General features: G+C 33.4%; 1 protein-coding gene across 1 annotated transcript; it reads right to left on the bottom strand.

The window, feature by feature from the left end:
- Positions 1-14,104: 14,104 nt before the first annotated feature.
- On the bottom strand, positions 14,105-15,397 carry LOC120272388 (B-box zinc finger protein 20-like). Its single transcript, XM_039279210.1, has 3 exons — positions 15,099-15,397; positions 14,658-14,999; positions 14,105-14,521 (listed from the first exon to the last, which is right to left on the bottom strand). Exons 1-3 carry the CDS (start codon positions 15,279-15,281, stop codon positions 14,219-14,221), a joined length of 828 nt encoding a protein of 275 aa, XP_039135144.1. The 5' UTR covers positions 15,282-15,397; the 3' UTR covers positions 14,105-14,218.
- Between the last annotated feature and the right edge of the window lie 744 nt (positions 15,398-16,141).

Below are 16,141 nucleotides of genomic sequence, written 5' to 3'. Positions count from 1 at the left end.
GTTTCCGCTTAAAATTTAGTGTTTTCGCTTAACTACATAAGTTTTCACTTAACATATAGCACATTTGCGTTTAAAATTTGACTTTTCCGCTTAAAATTATGGGTTTCAACTTGAAATTTGGTATTTTCGCTTAAAAACTGAGAGTCAGCCCAGTTAACATCTGTTACCTTTATGTCAACATCAATCACCTTTATGTCAGAAAGGTCTGAAAAATAACCTGTCAGAAAAAGGAAAGACTTTTTGGGAATACTCAAAGTTATGGGGTTTTTTTTTTAATACCTGAATTTTGAAGGGACTTTTTGTTCATTTCCAATAAATTATTACATAATAATAAATAATTTAATATAAAATTAATTTATTAGTTAAAAAAAGCACTCACTCCTTGAAAGAGGTCTTCTACCTTCTATAAGACTCAATATATATGCTCCGATGAGTTTAACATATATATTCATAAAAAAAAAAAAATAGACCAAAGAAATATTTCATGGTCAAAAAAAGCTTTTGCCCATGAAATTATTTTCTTAGGGTTCCTTTATATTATTGAGGTATACGAACAGTACATCAAGTGTAGTGCATGTATTCCATGAGTTTTAACAGTGTACAACAGCTTTTGTCCTTTCCCTCATCTTTAATAACAAACATATCATCATCTCCTTCACCATCTCCATTAAACCTTACACCAAAACCAACAAGAAACGGGTTCAAATCTCAGCCACGTAATTAAAGTGAGAGTATATATGTATTTAAATACTAATTCCATGACTATGTACATCCTTGACACGTGGATTATCTACGTCTCATTAAATAGAAGTGAATCTAAATTGAATTTCTTTGTATAATAAATAATTGAAAGGATGTAAGAGTTACATGTAACAACTTTGTTTCGTGTTTGTCATTCAATTAGATAGCTTCATATAATTATGATAGTATTACCTAGTATTTTTTTCTCTAATTTTTGATATTTTTTTGTGTTAATTAGAAAAATTGTGCTTAGGATAGAAGAAGTTGTGGACTATGTGGCAGTCATTACAACCAAGAGATGGAGTGAGGTCCTTTCATGGTAGAGCGGCCAACCTCAATTAATATAGTCTTTGCAAAGTGAATAAAGTGGATAAACCACGAATTTATTAATGAAAAAAAAAACTGGGGAAACAAAGTACAAGAGTGAATCTTGCAAAGTTTTTGGTAATTTTAATACAAAGTTTATCATACTAATTAAGACAATGACTCCTTTCATAATATCAATGTTTTTTACAAGAAATGAACAAGTGCTAATTTGGTGAGGAAGCAGATGCAAGCATGCAATTTCACAATTAATTTTATCCCTCATATGTGCATGAAGATGATTGTTTTTGTTTTTAACGGTGGTCATACTCGTCTTTTTTTCTCTATTTCATATTAATTATTATATTTAGAAATTTTGTTTAATTATTTTTCACTTTTAAGAATTTTATAAGTATCAATTATTTTTTTTCCCAATTTTGCTCTTCTTTTTTAAAAGATATGTGTGCATTAATAGAAATAAATAATTCTAGTAAGACTAATAATGTCTTATCATAATTTTTTTAATTTTAGATAATTCTAATTTTAATTAATATAAAGCTTAAATATGACCATTAATATATATATATATATATATAAAAAAAAGGGGTAGTCCCTTAACATGAGTGAAGAACGAAGGCGCTCCTACGTAATAATAGACTAAGGAGAGACATTGGACATTAAAATGGCAAACCTTTTAATGAAAATCCATTGAAAATAGATATAAGGTTTGGTCTTGCCTTGTCATAATTTTCTATGTTACTATATTTTTATATATATATATATATATATATATATATATATATATATATATATATACTGTCATGGATGTGTGCATGTATAAACGTCGAGTTACTACATTAACACATTTATGTCTTCACCTTGTATGTACTGAGATTTAAATCCACCTCTTAAATAGAACACAAACACTCTACACAAGAGATTAGGTGCCAATAGACCAAAAGATCATTGGTGAATATCATAGTATATCATATTTTTAAAATAATTTTTTATAAATTTTGCAATAAAAAAATTGGTATTTTATTTTCTTTCAAGTTAAAAGTCAAGTTCAAATTAATCTCTCCCAGTTCAAAATAGTGATAACTCGATTTTGTAATTTGTCCATATTTTTAAAATCTTCAAATGATTGTCCATGTCATATGGTGACTATGAAAGTAATTTATTTCAATAAAAATTAAAAATATGAGTCAGTTTAGTGTTAAAAGAGAGCATGAGGTTCACACGAAATTGTATTTATTTTATTTTGAGCATTCATACATCTATATAAAATAATAATTTGATAATAAAAATTTACATACATTCTAATATATCTAAAACATGCAAGTTTTCTTCTACCATCCTCCACATGCCGGCAACCTCCCTTCCTCTCCTACTCCCATACTTCCAAGCCCTGGTCATCTCTTTTTCCCCAATTATAAACCCTGGCCGAGATCACCTTTCCCTTTGACCTCCCATACTCCAAGCCCATAATTAGAAACCCTAGCAGACATCACCACCCCCGGAGGGATCCTTTGTTCAATCGGTTAGGCGACAAGAGGCTTGCATCTCAATGGATGAGAAGTAAATCTTTCCAGCATTACTAATTAATGTATTGCCTCTTCAAATAAAAGTGTTATTTTGCTGAACTTGTTTGCTGGTGGTTCATTAGTCTACATGCTTAGAAATGTATAAGAGCTTGAGACCAGCTCAGACTTGAGAGCAGTTTGGGTGCTTATACATCTCCAAGTATTTAGAGTAATGTATGTTGGCAGTGATTGAAGCCCATGTCAAAGATGTATCTGCAGTAGCATGGTTGTCCTATTAAGAAGTGGTATGTTAGTATTGCTAGTATGGCAGTATGAGAGTGGGCAGCATGTTTGTGTTTTTTTGAAGTTTGTAAAAGCAGATATTATGTATGTTTGAATGCTGTTTGTCTAGTAGTGCATTTAGTGCACTTAATTATTGTACTGAATATGTGTGATGTAACAGCACTAAGTATGAAAAAAAATAAAATGAGGATGAAGAGACCGAGAGGAGGTCTCGGTTTTATCTATCAAGAAATTTTTTTTCTAACACTGGTATCAGAGTTGTGCATATGGGAAGCAGACAATGATGTCATTTCCATCAGAATGTGCATGGAGAGCTAGTCAGTGTCTTGAGCTAATACATGCAGATTTAGTTGGACCCATGCAAACAGAATCTCTTGGTGGAAGTAAGTATTTTCTACTTATCACAGATGATTTCAGTCGTATGAGTTGGGTGTTTTTCATGAAGTTCAAGTCTCAAACACTAGAATGTTTTAAGAAGTTCAAAGTTCTAATGGAGAATCGATGCAGCTTTTAACTTTGAAGACTCTTCGCTCAGATAGAGGAGGGAGTTTATGTCCAAAGAATTCAGTGATTATTGTGAAATTCATGGAATTAGAAGAGAATTGAGTGCACCTTTACACACCCCAGCAGAATGGAGTGGCAGAGAGGAAGAAATGTAGTGTCATTGAGATGGCAAGAAGCATACTAAAGAGTAAAGAGCTACCCAACAGCTTTTTGGGCGAAGCGATTCATCTGCTGTCTACTTGTTGAATATTTCTCCAACTAAAGCCTTGAGGAATATCACTCCATTTCAAGCATGGAAGGGTGTTAAACCATCAGTCAAACATTTAAGGGTGTTTGGTTCCATTTGCTATACATTGGTACAGTCGCATAGACCTCAAAAATTTGATGCAAAATCTGAGAGATGTATATTAATTGGGTATTGTAATGAGTCTAAAGCATATAGACTCTATAACCCAATGTCAAACAAAACAATTATAAACAGAAATGTCATCTTTGATGAAGATGCAAAATGGGATTGGACAGGGAGTGATAAATCAAGCATACAAGTACCACTTGAAGAGGTGGATGACTTAATTGCAGATATCAGAGCTTCAACATCATCAAATGAATCATGTTCTCCAATAAATTCCACACCATCAACACCAAGCAAGGATATCTCAATTCAAGCTACACCAAGGAGTACTCATCAAGCTAGTTCAACATCATATGATTCTTCATCAACTCGAAGTTACTCCAAGAAAGGTCGATCTTTAAAAAATATTTATGAGACATGTTCATTTGCTCTAAATATCTCAGATCCTATAACCTATGAGGAAGTTGCAAAAGAGGAGGTATGGCGAGAAGCAATGAAAGATGAATTAGCAGCTATTGAGAAGAACAACACATGGAAGCTTGTCACACTACTAGAAGGCAAGACTACGAGTGGGTTTGAAGTGGATTTATAAGACCAAAGTAAAATGCGGATGGTAGTATTCGGAGACACAAAGCTCGCTCTAGTGGCCAAAGGTTATTCTCAACTATATGGTGTGGACTACAATGAAACTTATTCACCAGCTTGCTCGAATGGAGACAGAAGGGCTTTCATTGCTTTTAGCAGACTTACGTAAGATGGAAAGTCTATCAACTTGATATCAAATCTGCATTCCTAAATGGAGAATTAAAGGAAGATGTATATGTAGACCAACCAGAAGGATTCAGTGTAACTGGCAACGAAGACAAAGTATACAAGCTGCACAAAGCCTTGTATGGCTTAAAAGCAAGCACCAAGAGTATGGTATAGTCGTATAGATTCATATTTCCTGCAGAATGGCTTTGAGAGAAGTCCAAATGAGCATACTTTGTATGTGAAGAAGCAAAGTGAAGATGAAGTGCTCTTGGTTTGCCTTTTATGTTGATGATATAATTTATACGGGGTCTTCACAAACTCTAGTTGATGAATTCAGGAGTGATATGAAGAAAGTTTTTTTGAAATGTCGGACTTAGGAAAAGTCGCAATATTTCTTGGGTCCGGAAGTTGTACAAACAGAATCGGTATATTCGTTTCTCAGCAGAAGTCTGCAAATGATTTGCTCAAAAGGTTTAACATGAATGGATGCAGAGAAGCTTCTACACCAGTGAATGCAAATGAAAAAAATTGCAAGTCAATGATAGTTCGTGTAATGCGATGGTCAAAGGTATCGAAGTCCGATTGGAGGATTACTTTATCTAAGCCATACACGTCCCGGATATAATGTTTGCGGTTGGATTAACTTCAAGGTTTATGAATAAACCTACAAAGCATCACCTTGGAGCTCGCCAAGAGAATACTAAGGTATATTGCGAGGGACCTTCAATTATGGCTTATGGTATGAAGCATCAAATGAATCAAAAAGCTGCGAGGTTTCACCGACGATGATTGGGGTCGGGTTCAATGGATGACCGGAGGAGCACCACCGGCAATGTGTTTATGTTTGGGAATGGAGCAAGTATCATGGAGTTCAACAAAAACAAAATGTTATAGCCCTATCAACAACAGAGGTCGAATACATTGTTGCATGTTCAACAGACTTGTCAAGTCGTGTGGATGAGAAGACTCTTGGATGATATGGGCAAAATTCAAGATGAAGCTACACCAATCTTCTGTGACAATAAATCCACCATATCTATTGCTAAAAACCCAATACATCATGGGCTACAAAAGCATATAGATATAAGATTTCATTTTATTAGAGAATTGATCACAGATGGCTCAATTACCTTGTAGTATTGTACAACAGATCAGCAGGTAGCTGACATATTTACAAAGGCTTTATCTATATACAAGTTTAAAGAGTTGAGAAGCAAACTAGGTGTATGCGACCTTCAATCAAGGGGAGATGTTGGCGTGATTGAAGCCCATGTCAAAGATGTATCTGCAGTAGCATGGTTGTCCTATTAAGAAGTGGTATGTTAGTATTGCTAGTATGGCGGTATGAGAGTGGGCAAGCATGTTTGTGTTTTTTTGAAGTTTGTAAAAGCAGATATTATGTATGTTTGAATGCTGTTTGTCTAGTAGTGCATTTAGTGCACTTAATTATTGTACTGAATATGTGTGATGTAACAGCACTAAGTATGAAAAAAAATAAAATGAGGATGAAGAGACCGAGAGGAGGTCTCGGTTTTATCTATCAAGAAATTTTTTTCTAACAATGTACTACATGCATTGATCTTCATGCTTGGAATGATATAGGACCTTAAGAGCAGTTCAAATTTATACCGTGAGAGCAATTCGGGTCCCAATCCTTCTCTAAAAATGAAGAGCAATGCAAATAATTTAGTTACTGGCATATTGAATTGTTGATGTTGATGAACTGTAATGGTGATGATACCTTGTTTTTTCTGTGATCTGGGATAAATGGAGTGCTTGAATGCTATTAATCTCTAGTAAATCTAATAGATCTGATTACTTGTAAGCTTAGAGGTATAGTACAAGTGATTTTACTGAGAAATTTTGGATTTGATCTTTGTCGGTGGTCTGAATGAAGTAGTGTTAAAGCAAAAATATGGTTTTTCTAACCTCAAGTATCTTGCCTCTAGTATCACTACACAGTGTTTTACACCCAGCAATTCCTAGTTGTGTCACATATTTTTTTTACCTCTAGTAACTTGACTTGAATTAATTGATGTAATATTAAGCTAAACTCTGATAGCATGACAGGGCATTCCAATGAATTTAATTTCCAATTGATTGGGCATATATAGCATCAACCCTTGTAGAGAACATAAGTGCAGGACAAAGGAAAATTAAACAAGTTCATTCACAGCTCAGTTTTTAATATTTTTTTTTTTCTATCGTAGCACTGCTCAGTTTTTTGCTTGTGCTTCATGAGTTGGCCAAACTTGTATGTATATAATGTATATGTTTGTGTTAATTGTCAATTGATCTTGCTTGCAATAGCATGAACTTTGAGGGGTTGTACACCGTTACCTACCACCATGGAGGGACATTGGAAAAAGGAGAAGCAAAATATGTCAATGGGAAGGTGGCTCAATTCTCAGTTGATCTTGAGAAGCTTTGTTACTGGGATTTGCTAGGAGATGTTAAAAAATTAGGCTACGACATTAAGAAGAATATAACTTTGTCATACACAGACATGCAAGGAGTCTTAAAAAGTATCTGCACTGATCAGGATATTGTAGTCTTAAATGAGAAAATCAGTGTACAATACACATCAGATGTTTATATTGAATGTTCATAATCCTATCATGGTAAGGAATTGCCAGGAGTCCTATTAACTATGTATGATGATAATACTAAAAGGGATGTCCTAAATGATGTTGCTATTAGTAGTGGAAGTGAATGTAGTATAGATGATGAAGAAGGGCTAGCAATGTTCCCATTTGAAAATGAAAATTCAGATGATGATGATGATGATGAAATACAAGAAGCTAGGGAAAAGGTCAAGAGATATGTAGAAGTGAAGAAGAAGACAATTGAAGAAAGTAGTGGTGAAGGTGAAGTGCGGGCTGGAGATGAAGTTGGAGATGAAGGACAACACAATCAAAATAAAGAGTGCCATGATTTAGTTATTGTGAAACCAAATGTTGGTGATAGTGACAAAGTTACTGGCTATGACTCAGATTACTTGGACTCATCAGATCCAAGGAGCTATGAAGGCACAAGTTAGGACTCTGATGCAGATGATGCTAAAAGGCACCCATCAAGAGAAATTTACTATTACCCCAACAAACCATTAAAAGATTTCTACATAGATCTTAGATTTGAGACTTTGAAATTGTTTAAAACTGAACTTGTTGCATTCTCAAAAAGAAAAGGGTTTGAGTTTCAATATATAAAAAATGATTCAAAAGGGTTTGAGCAAAGTGTTATGCCAAAGGTTGCAAGTGGATTATATTATGCTCTTGGTGCAGTGGTAAGAAGACCTTTGTTGTGAAAAATTATGACTCAGAGCACTCTTTCCTGGTTGGGACATCCAAGAATAAAAGGGTCACAGGAAGTGTAGTAGCAAAAAGATTTTTAGATGTCATAAAAAGTGGCATGCCTTTCATCAGGCCTAGGCACTTGAGGGTGTCTTCATAACAACTAAGGTCTACAAACATGCAAAGGCCTTGGTACTTAAAAAATTAGAGAAGCAATTCAAGAAGGTCTTCATAGTGCTGAATAACTATGTCTTGGAATTGAAGGAGCAGAACCCTGAGAGCACTGTGAATGTTATCTCTGAAAAGAAAGATAGGTATGAGTTCCCGGTATTCCAAAGAATGTACATTTGTTTATCAGCCATTAGAGATGGATTCATTGTTGGTTGTAGGAAAATTATGGACTTGATGATTAATTTCTTAAAGGTTTCATGAAAGGACCGTTATTGGTTGCTGTGGGGAGGGATGGGAACAACCAAATGCTCCCTATAGCTTAGGCAATTATACAGACTGAAACAAGAGATAGCTGGGAGTGGTTTATTCAGGAATTACAATCTGATTTTGGTATCGGTGAAGGGCTTGGATGGTCACTGATTAGTGGCATGCAGAAGATACTATCCACATAAATTCCAATTATTATTATTTTTTTGGCCATTTGAATGCTTATTTTAACTCTGTTGTGATGTGATTGTCTTATCCAGGTTGTGAATAATCTATTACTATTCATAGAACACAGAATGTGTGCAAGGTATGTATATGCAAGGTGGGGAAAAAACACCTAGTGAAGGAAATTCAGTTGCAATTCTGGAATGCTGCAAGGTCCACTAATCAAGCTAAGATGCTTATGCACATGGACAACATGAGAAAATTAAAAGGGGGAGTTATTGCTATAGAGGATCTGCTAGAGAACTGGCCCATTTCAAGTTGGTGCTAAGTTTTCTTTACTAATGTAGTCAAATGTGAAGTTATTAATAATAATATGTGTGAGACCTTTAATGGGGTTATATTAGAAGGTAGGCATAAGTCCATCATTAGAATGCTGGAAGATATTAGACAATATGTTATGGTAGGGTGGTTGTGAAAAGAGGGCAAGCTGAAAGCAGTCTATTGGCCTAACATAGTTGCAAAAATTGAAAAAGAAATGATCAAAAGCACAAAATGGCAGGTTGAATGGAATGGAGGTGCACAGCATGAGGTGTACCTTGATAATTTGGTGATGCCAGGGATGCTCATGTGGTGGTCTTAGAAAATCACAATTATTTATGTGGAAAATGGGACAATAGTGGCATTCCTTGGCAGCATGCTCTGGTTGCAATTTTATTTCAAGGGACAAATCCATTTTAGTTTGTGTCTCACTGGTTCACAAAGGAAGTGCACCTAAAGGCATATGAATCCTCTGTTAATCCAGTAAGGGGCAAAGCACTTTAGCCAAGAAGCACAGGAGGCCCATTGCTACCACAAATGGTGAAGAGAATGCCAGGAAGACCTATAAAAAAAAAAAGAGAAAGGAACCACTTGAATCTAAGAGCAAAAGCCAATCTAAGATCTCTAGAGAAGGCTATGAAATGTGGAATTGCCATACCCAAGGGCATAACAAGCTGCGTTGTCCATAAAAGAACAAAAATTGTAAGTCAAATTTCTTTGAGAGGATCCTATCTTCATTTCTTCCCATTGTGTGTTAAAAATTATCTTTTTGTACGATGAAAACCCCCAAGTTGAGTCAGCATCTCCCCAATTTTCCAGTTCAAGTGGGAAGAGAACTTAAGCACAAGCTTCTACCAATTATGGGAAATTAACAACTTTGAGAGTGAGACATCATATATATATATATATATATATACACTATTATCATTATGGTTCTATTTTATGTTACAATTGTCATTTTGGTTTTACTATTATGCAATATATATGTTACTAAGCCGGAAATGCAAATGAATAACATTCAAACTATGTTTTTCTAGGGTGCTCATACAAGTGAGCATATTGTTTGGAGGGAAAGGGTGCCAGCTACTGCATTTGTCACTACACAAGAGTTACTTGTAATATTTTATAATATTTCAATCACTAAATAACACTTTTATGAATTATGGCATGTTACTAACCTATGTTCTTTTGGTGGTTTAATTACCAGGAGAGAAGAAATAAGAGGATTGCTGAAATGGCAAGTCACAATCAAGAAGGAGATCAACAGGCATCTGCAACAATGGAATTCCCAGACATTCCATCAAAATAGTGTGATAGATACTGGAAACACAGCCAATCCATCATCTTAAACTATCTAACATTTACTTGTTTTTGTGTACTCTTTTGTATGTTGTGTCACAAATGCTTACATTTCAGTAATACTCTTTTGTAAGTCATGGCATTTAGTTACTTTTTTTTTTTTACTGAATGTCATGTGGAGAATAAATGTAACAAAGAGCATCTTGTATGAATGAATTTAAGTTCTATCAAAATTAATGAATGAAAGCTCAATTCTCTGCAGGATTTCAACAGAGTTCTTTTGCACAGATTTTCAAATGTTTCCAGAATTTTGATTGTGTTATTTTACAACAGATGTTTGCAGAGATTTCAATTTTCAATGTGTTTATTTACATGATTTTACTTGTATGTACAGGTTAAGGACTTTAAGCACGTTAAAATGTTCTCATTTGCATTCTCTAAAAATTAGATGCATTTTGTACAGATTAACATTTTTCAATTGATTGTTCATTTCTCTTGAACTTTTGCCAATAGCGAGGAAGCTCTCTAGATCATTGTTGGAGGTTGGCGTATGAAGTCACCGGCTAAACAATGCTGGACTGAAGAGGAGGAGTAAAGGTAGAGAGAGTGGGGTGGTATGGGAGTGGAGGAGGGAGGGGAGTGGGAGAGAAGGGTCGTCGGCCTGCAGAGGAGGAATGGGAGTGGGAGGGGGAGAGGAGGGGAAGAAGGGGGTTGCCGGCCTGCGGAGGAGGAATGCGAGGGAGGAAGGGAGGAGGAGGGGGAAGAGGATTGCTAGCCTGCGGAGGAGCACAATGGGAAAGAAGTCGCGGGAGAGAGGATGGTTAGTCTTAATCGAATCCGGGTTGATTATTTTGAAATCTGTTTAGAAGCACCACTCCAGTCCATTTTAATGTTTTTTTAATTCATATTTTAATTTGGAAAACTTCACGTCACCGAATTTAGACGGCTAGTTTGACAGACTTTTGGCTTTGGACTAAATTAGCTCATTTTTAAAAGTAGATGGACTAGTTAAGAGCATTTTTAAGAAGAGGGACCAATTCGAATATTATACTTTCTAATATCTAAAACATGCCAGTTTTCTTCTACCATCCATTTTGCATGCATATATTGCTTATTATTATTGTTGTTGTTACTTCTTGTTGTTGTGGTCGTGGTCAAGATATCATGCACAAGTTTTACAAGTTTTCTTTTAAACAAAAATTATTTATGCAATAACTACCTTTTTTTCTTTTTTTCTTTTCTAGCGTCATGCTGGTTTTATTAAATGAGAGAACCATTTTATTATTGATACTAGTGTTTACTAGATGCCCATGTGCTCTTAAAAACATTATAAGCACTAAATTTTAGTATCAAATATCAATATAATATACTCATAAAAAACATCTTATGAAAAACAAAGTAGTGATCAATAACTTTTATTTGCTCAAAACAATATATAAAAATTAAAGAGAATTTTTTTCTTTTATTATAAAAAATAGATAAATAAAGAACGAGTTATTCATTAGGCCCAAAAGGCCCAAACCACCCGCTCCAAACTTCCAAGTTCCTAGTTTATCTTCATTTCATTGAAGCGGGCAATGTCAACACAATTTATGCAAATCTATAATATCTCTATTATTTTAAAAGAAATCATTCTTATTAAATTTTTTTTTTTAAATAAGTGATATTAAGTTTTTAAAAATTGCAAGACAAATCATAAAACAATAAATGTAACAAATACAATAGTCAGGGATATGCTTATAACTAAGAATCGATCATCTAGTCACGCACTCTCATTCCGTGATAAGGGGAATAGATTATAAGGGTGAACCTACACAAAAAATCTTTTTTGGTACTTTATGCAAGAATGATCCCACTATGAACGCAATGGGGTCATTAGTCACATATTTCTGTGGGATTTATACATGTGACCCCATATAGGAATGAAGTGTCTTAATAGTTAACTTAGCCTAGAGTTGGCTTATCTCGTAAAAATTATTTTTTGATAGAAAGCTAATAAATATGATGTACCACCATAGGAAAAAATATGGTCAAATAAATAGGCCATATATTTAATTTTAGTCAACATTAAATTTCACGTCGATCAGAAAAAATATGATAAAGAAATTTTATGTTTTGAATATAAAAGTAGAAACAACAATGAAAATTTGCGACCAATGGACTACTAGCAATTTTCAATTTTTTAATCAACCCAATGATTTTGAGTTTTTTTTTATTAATATTATCCCTTACTTCGATTGGCTAAATTTTTTTTCTCATTAATGCTTATCGAATGAGTTAAGCATTCATAGGCCAAACATATTTGTTTGGATAATTGGATAAGGTTTTTTTTTTTTTATTTAAAGTAGAAGTACTTTTAAAAACACTCGAAAACAACTTAAAATGTTGCTCTTGAACAGTCCTAACATTGGCAGCTTTAAATCTACTTCAAACCTAGTTTTTTTAACTTCTCAATAGTTATAGTCATCTAATAAATAATAAAAATAATATTTACTTTGTTATTACATAGTATACTACTGAATTCCTCAACAAAAAGAGTACTTTAATGCTTAAATAACATCTCAGCTATAAAATCACTTCTTAATTAAGCTATCTAAATATAAAAAATTAACTTATTTTGCATAAATGTGAGTAAAAACCCTTTTATCAAAATTTTAAAAAAAACAATTTTTTTTGTGAGTAAACTAATCTAATGAGGCCTAAAATTATCAAGATATCTCTTGTAATTAAATTTTTTTATAACAGAAACTAAAAATAATTATTATTATTTTTATGTGCGGTGACTTTATGTTTATATCTTTACAATCAAACTAAATAAACCACCAGAAAATTATCAAATCTTTAGTATAATAATAAGTTTTTAAATTAAAATTTTATTGTGAAAGTTTTCGGGCCCATGACTCATTGGGAATGATCAAGAACATGCAAGTCATTTTCCCACATTTCATTTCATGTTTTTTTTAATTAAAAAATAAACCATGAATTAATTTGTTTAAAAAAGTAATATATAAGTAGAGTAATACCAAAAAGCTCTAAACACCGATGATGATTATAAGTTAGAAAAAAGATAAATAAAAAATTCATAAAATACAAAATGTAATTTTTTAACCCAAAAAAAAAAACAAAACGAGGCAACCACCGTGTAACGTGGTAGATTGGTAAGTGAACAGGTGCAAACACTCAGTGTCAGTGATACTGTAGCAATATTATTTATATATTATTTATATGAGTATGAGAAGTAATATTGCTTTTTTTTAAAATTATATAACAGAAGTATTATTGACTCGATATAATTTTTATAAATCTTTTAGCTGTCCATATAGTATATTTTTATTATTTTATATGAAATTTGATTGATTCAATAAATTTTTATGAGTTTAATAAATCATCATAACATATGTAATTCTATGCCTAGTAATTCTTGGACAAATCCTTAAATGCAACAGGGATTTGTAGCCTATTTTTTAAAAAAAAAAATCAAAAAAAGTAATCAATTGTTTCTGTCAAATCCACAGAAAATTGTTTTTTTATGATTATTGTGTTGCTAACATCGATGCTTCTCGTCTGAACTTAATTGTCACCTTCAATTCATTTCATTTCACTTCAATCAAGTGAAGATAATTTTTTGATTTCTCGTGCAACTACTAATGTTTCACATTTACAATTAAATTAATGAACATTCATGTTCATTTGTTAAGAGAAACACACACATATTCCATTAATATCACTTGAAAACTCCATTTTGACTTGATGCTTAAACAACCTTCACCATAAATTATTCCAAATCCAATCCAAACAAAATAAACATAAAATTGAAAGCATATATAATTATCTTCACATGGTATCTTTACGCAAAGCCAGCCACTCCTGACTTGACCTGCCTTCCAATAAAAAAAGAAGGCCTATGTTTGTATTTTTCTTGATTAAAAACTCCAAGTGGTAGGTCACATTATTAATATATTTGCAATGATCTTGACTTATAACATGATCAAATCATAACTCCTATATGGTGGCTTTATACTTTGATAATTTGCAATGAAAATAATTAAAGAGGTAATGAATTAAAGAGATAAGAAATTAAAAAATAATTAAACCCAAAACAAAAATCAAAGTTCAGACACTTTCTCTATGTAAATCCATCCATTACTCCATTAAACTGCTAACATAGTATTCCACATAAAAAAAAACAAAAAACAAAAAACAAAAAAATATGAAAATTTTAATTATTAATACCAAAAGGAAGAACAACAAGAAGAAGTAGAGGAAGGCGGCATTGAACTATTGGCATTCAAAGTTCTTGATCTCTTGTGTTTCTCAACATTCAAAGTAGGAATTTGAGGCACTCTAAACACATCATCACTACTCCGTTTCTCCGGCCTCCCGGACTTTGCCATAAACTGAAAGTTATCAAAACTCACTGTCTTCATCTGTTGAAGATTAAAGACATGAGTGGAGAATTCAGACTGAGGTGCTTGTGGTACTTGTAAAGCTTGCCATATTGGTAACTCTTCCTCAACAGTTTCCTCCATCTATCATCAATAATATAATTAATACATACATATATATATATATATATATATATATATATATATATATCATTAGTTTTTCTTCATATGGAAGAAGATTTAAGAGAGCAAGTGAAACTGATTTTATTTTGGTACTAACCAGAAAATAATCATCCATTGTTTCCTCAAGCAAATCTTCCACACGCCAACCAGGAAGTGTCTTGATCAAATACTCAGAAATACTACTACTGTTATTGTTGTTGTTGTTGTTATCATTGTTGTTGTCATTATTATTTGCTTTGGTGGTGATATTTGATGTCTCGGTGGAGGCGGAGGAAGTGGTTGTAAGCTCCGGCATGGAAGTCGAAGAAAGCCGAAGAGCACTAGATAAAAGAAACCGGTTGTGTTTCTTTGTTAACTCATTTGCACAATGGATTTGTTCATCACAATCTTTACAAAGTATTGCTCGATCTTCTTGGCAGAAAATAAAACCTCTTTTCTCCTTAAAAAAAACCAAACAAATATACATATAATTATTAACATAATGAAAAAGATCATGTAAATGAGAAAGATGAAGGAAAAAAGAAAATAATATAATTACTTGGCAAACATCACAAAGTGGTGGAGATTGCAGGGATGAAGATAAAGAAAGACGGCGATGTTTTCCGGCGAGTTTGTTGGCGGTGTGAACACGCCGGTCACAAGCTGAGCAAAGAGCGGCCTCGTCGGCGCAACAAAAGATGGTGGCCGACTCTGCCGTGCACACATCACACTGTATTTTCATGTTGTTATCTTTCTTTTTCTCTTTTTTCTTTTTTCTCTCTCTCTTTTTTGTGTTTCTGCTTGAGGAAGATATTGATGATCACAAGAGTTTAGAGTACGGTTGATGGAGGTAGAGTTTCTTTTTATATTAGTTTGGTGTGTGTACGTATAGATGTGTGTGTTTTCATTTATTTATTTATTTATTTAAGGTTGTCTGAATTTATTTATGCTATTGATATTGTGGGAGCTCCTCTTGATTAGACTTATCCAAGGGCCGGGCCACCCGTCCAGTCCGAAGGCCCGCCCAAAATTTGGACGGGTTTGGACAAATATATAAGGCCCAATGTCCGGGCCTTGGACAAAAAAAAAGCACGTTTAAAAAATGGGCCGGGTTTGGGTTTTGTTGTTAAAAGCCCGACCTGGCACGGCCCGGCCCGTATTATAAAATATATTTATTAATTAGGTTGGTATATATTTATACAATATATATATATATATTTGATTGATATTAATTATAATGATTTGAATTTTAGTTGTTTTAATTAAATAAAGATTTATATTTGGTATTTTAACTTTTTAAGTATTTTGTAGAATAATATTTGGTCATATCCACATATTAATAATATTCTTAAATTTTTTTATAATTTATATATTATTTAATAAAAACTATTTGGGCGGGCATGGACGGGCCTTGGGTAGAGGTCATTAATTTTGGGCGGGCTTGGACAAGGATTAAGGCCTGAATTTTCGGGCCCGGTCGGGCTTGGGCAAGGTTGAATTTTAGTAATTTTGATTCAAGCCTAGCCCGAACCCGGCCCATGGACAGGTCTACTCTTGATCACCATTCACATTAGTAATATATATATATATATATATATATAT

This window comes from Dioscorea cayenensis, chromosome 11 (assembly GCF_009730915.1).
Source record: "Dioscorea cayenensis subsp. rotundata cultivar TDr96_F1 chromosome 11, TDr96_F1_v2_PseudoChromosome.rev07_lg8_w22 25.fasta, whole genome shotgun sequence".
Classification (NCBI taxonomy): Eukaryota; Viridiplantae; Streptophyta; class Magnoliopsida; order Dioscoreales; family Dioscoreaceae; genus Dioscorea; species Dioscorea cayenensis.
This window is presented reverse-complemented; position numbering and strand designations above follow the sequence as displayed.

Excerpts from the sequence above, each read along its gene's own strand:
- LOC120272388 (XM_039279210.1), bottom strand. The coding sequence starts at position 15,281 with ATGAAAATACAGTGTGATGTGTGCACGGCAGAGTCGGCCACCATCTTT. Across the intron at positions 15,000-15,098 it reads CACTTTGTGATGTTTGCCAA|GAGAAAAGAGGTTTTATTTT; the intron begins GTAATTATATTA and ends GTTTTTTTTAAG. Across the intron at positions 14,522-14,657 it reads CAATGGATGATTATTTTCTG|ATGGAGGAAACTGTTGAGGA; the intron begins GTTAGTACCAAA and ends TATTGATGATAG.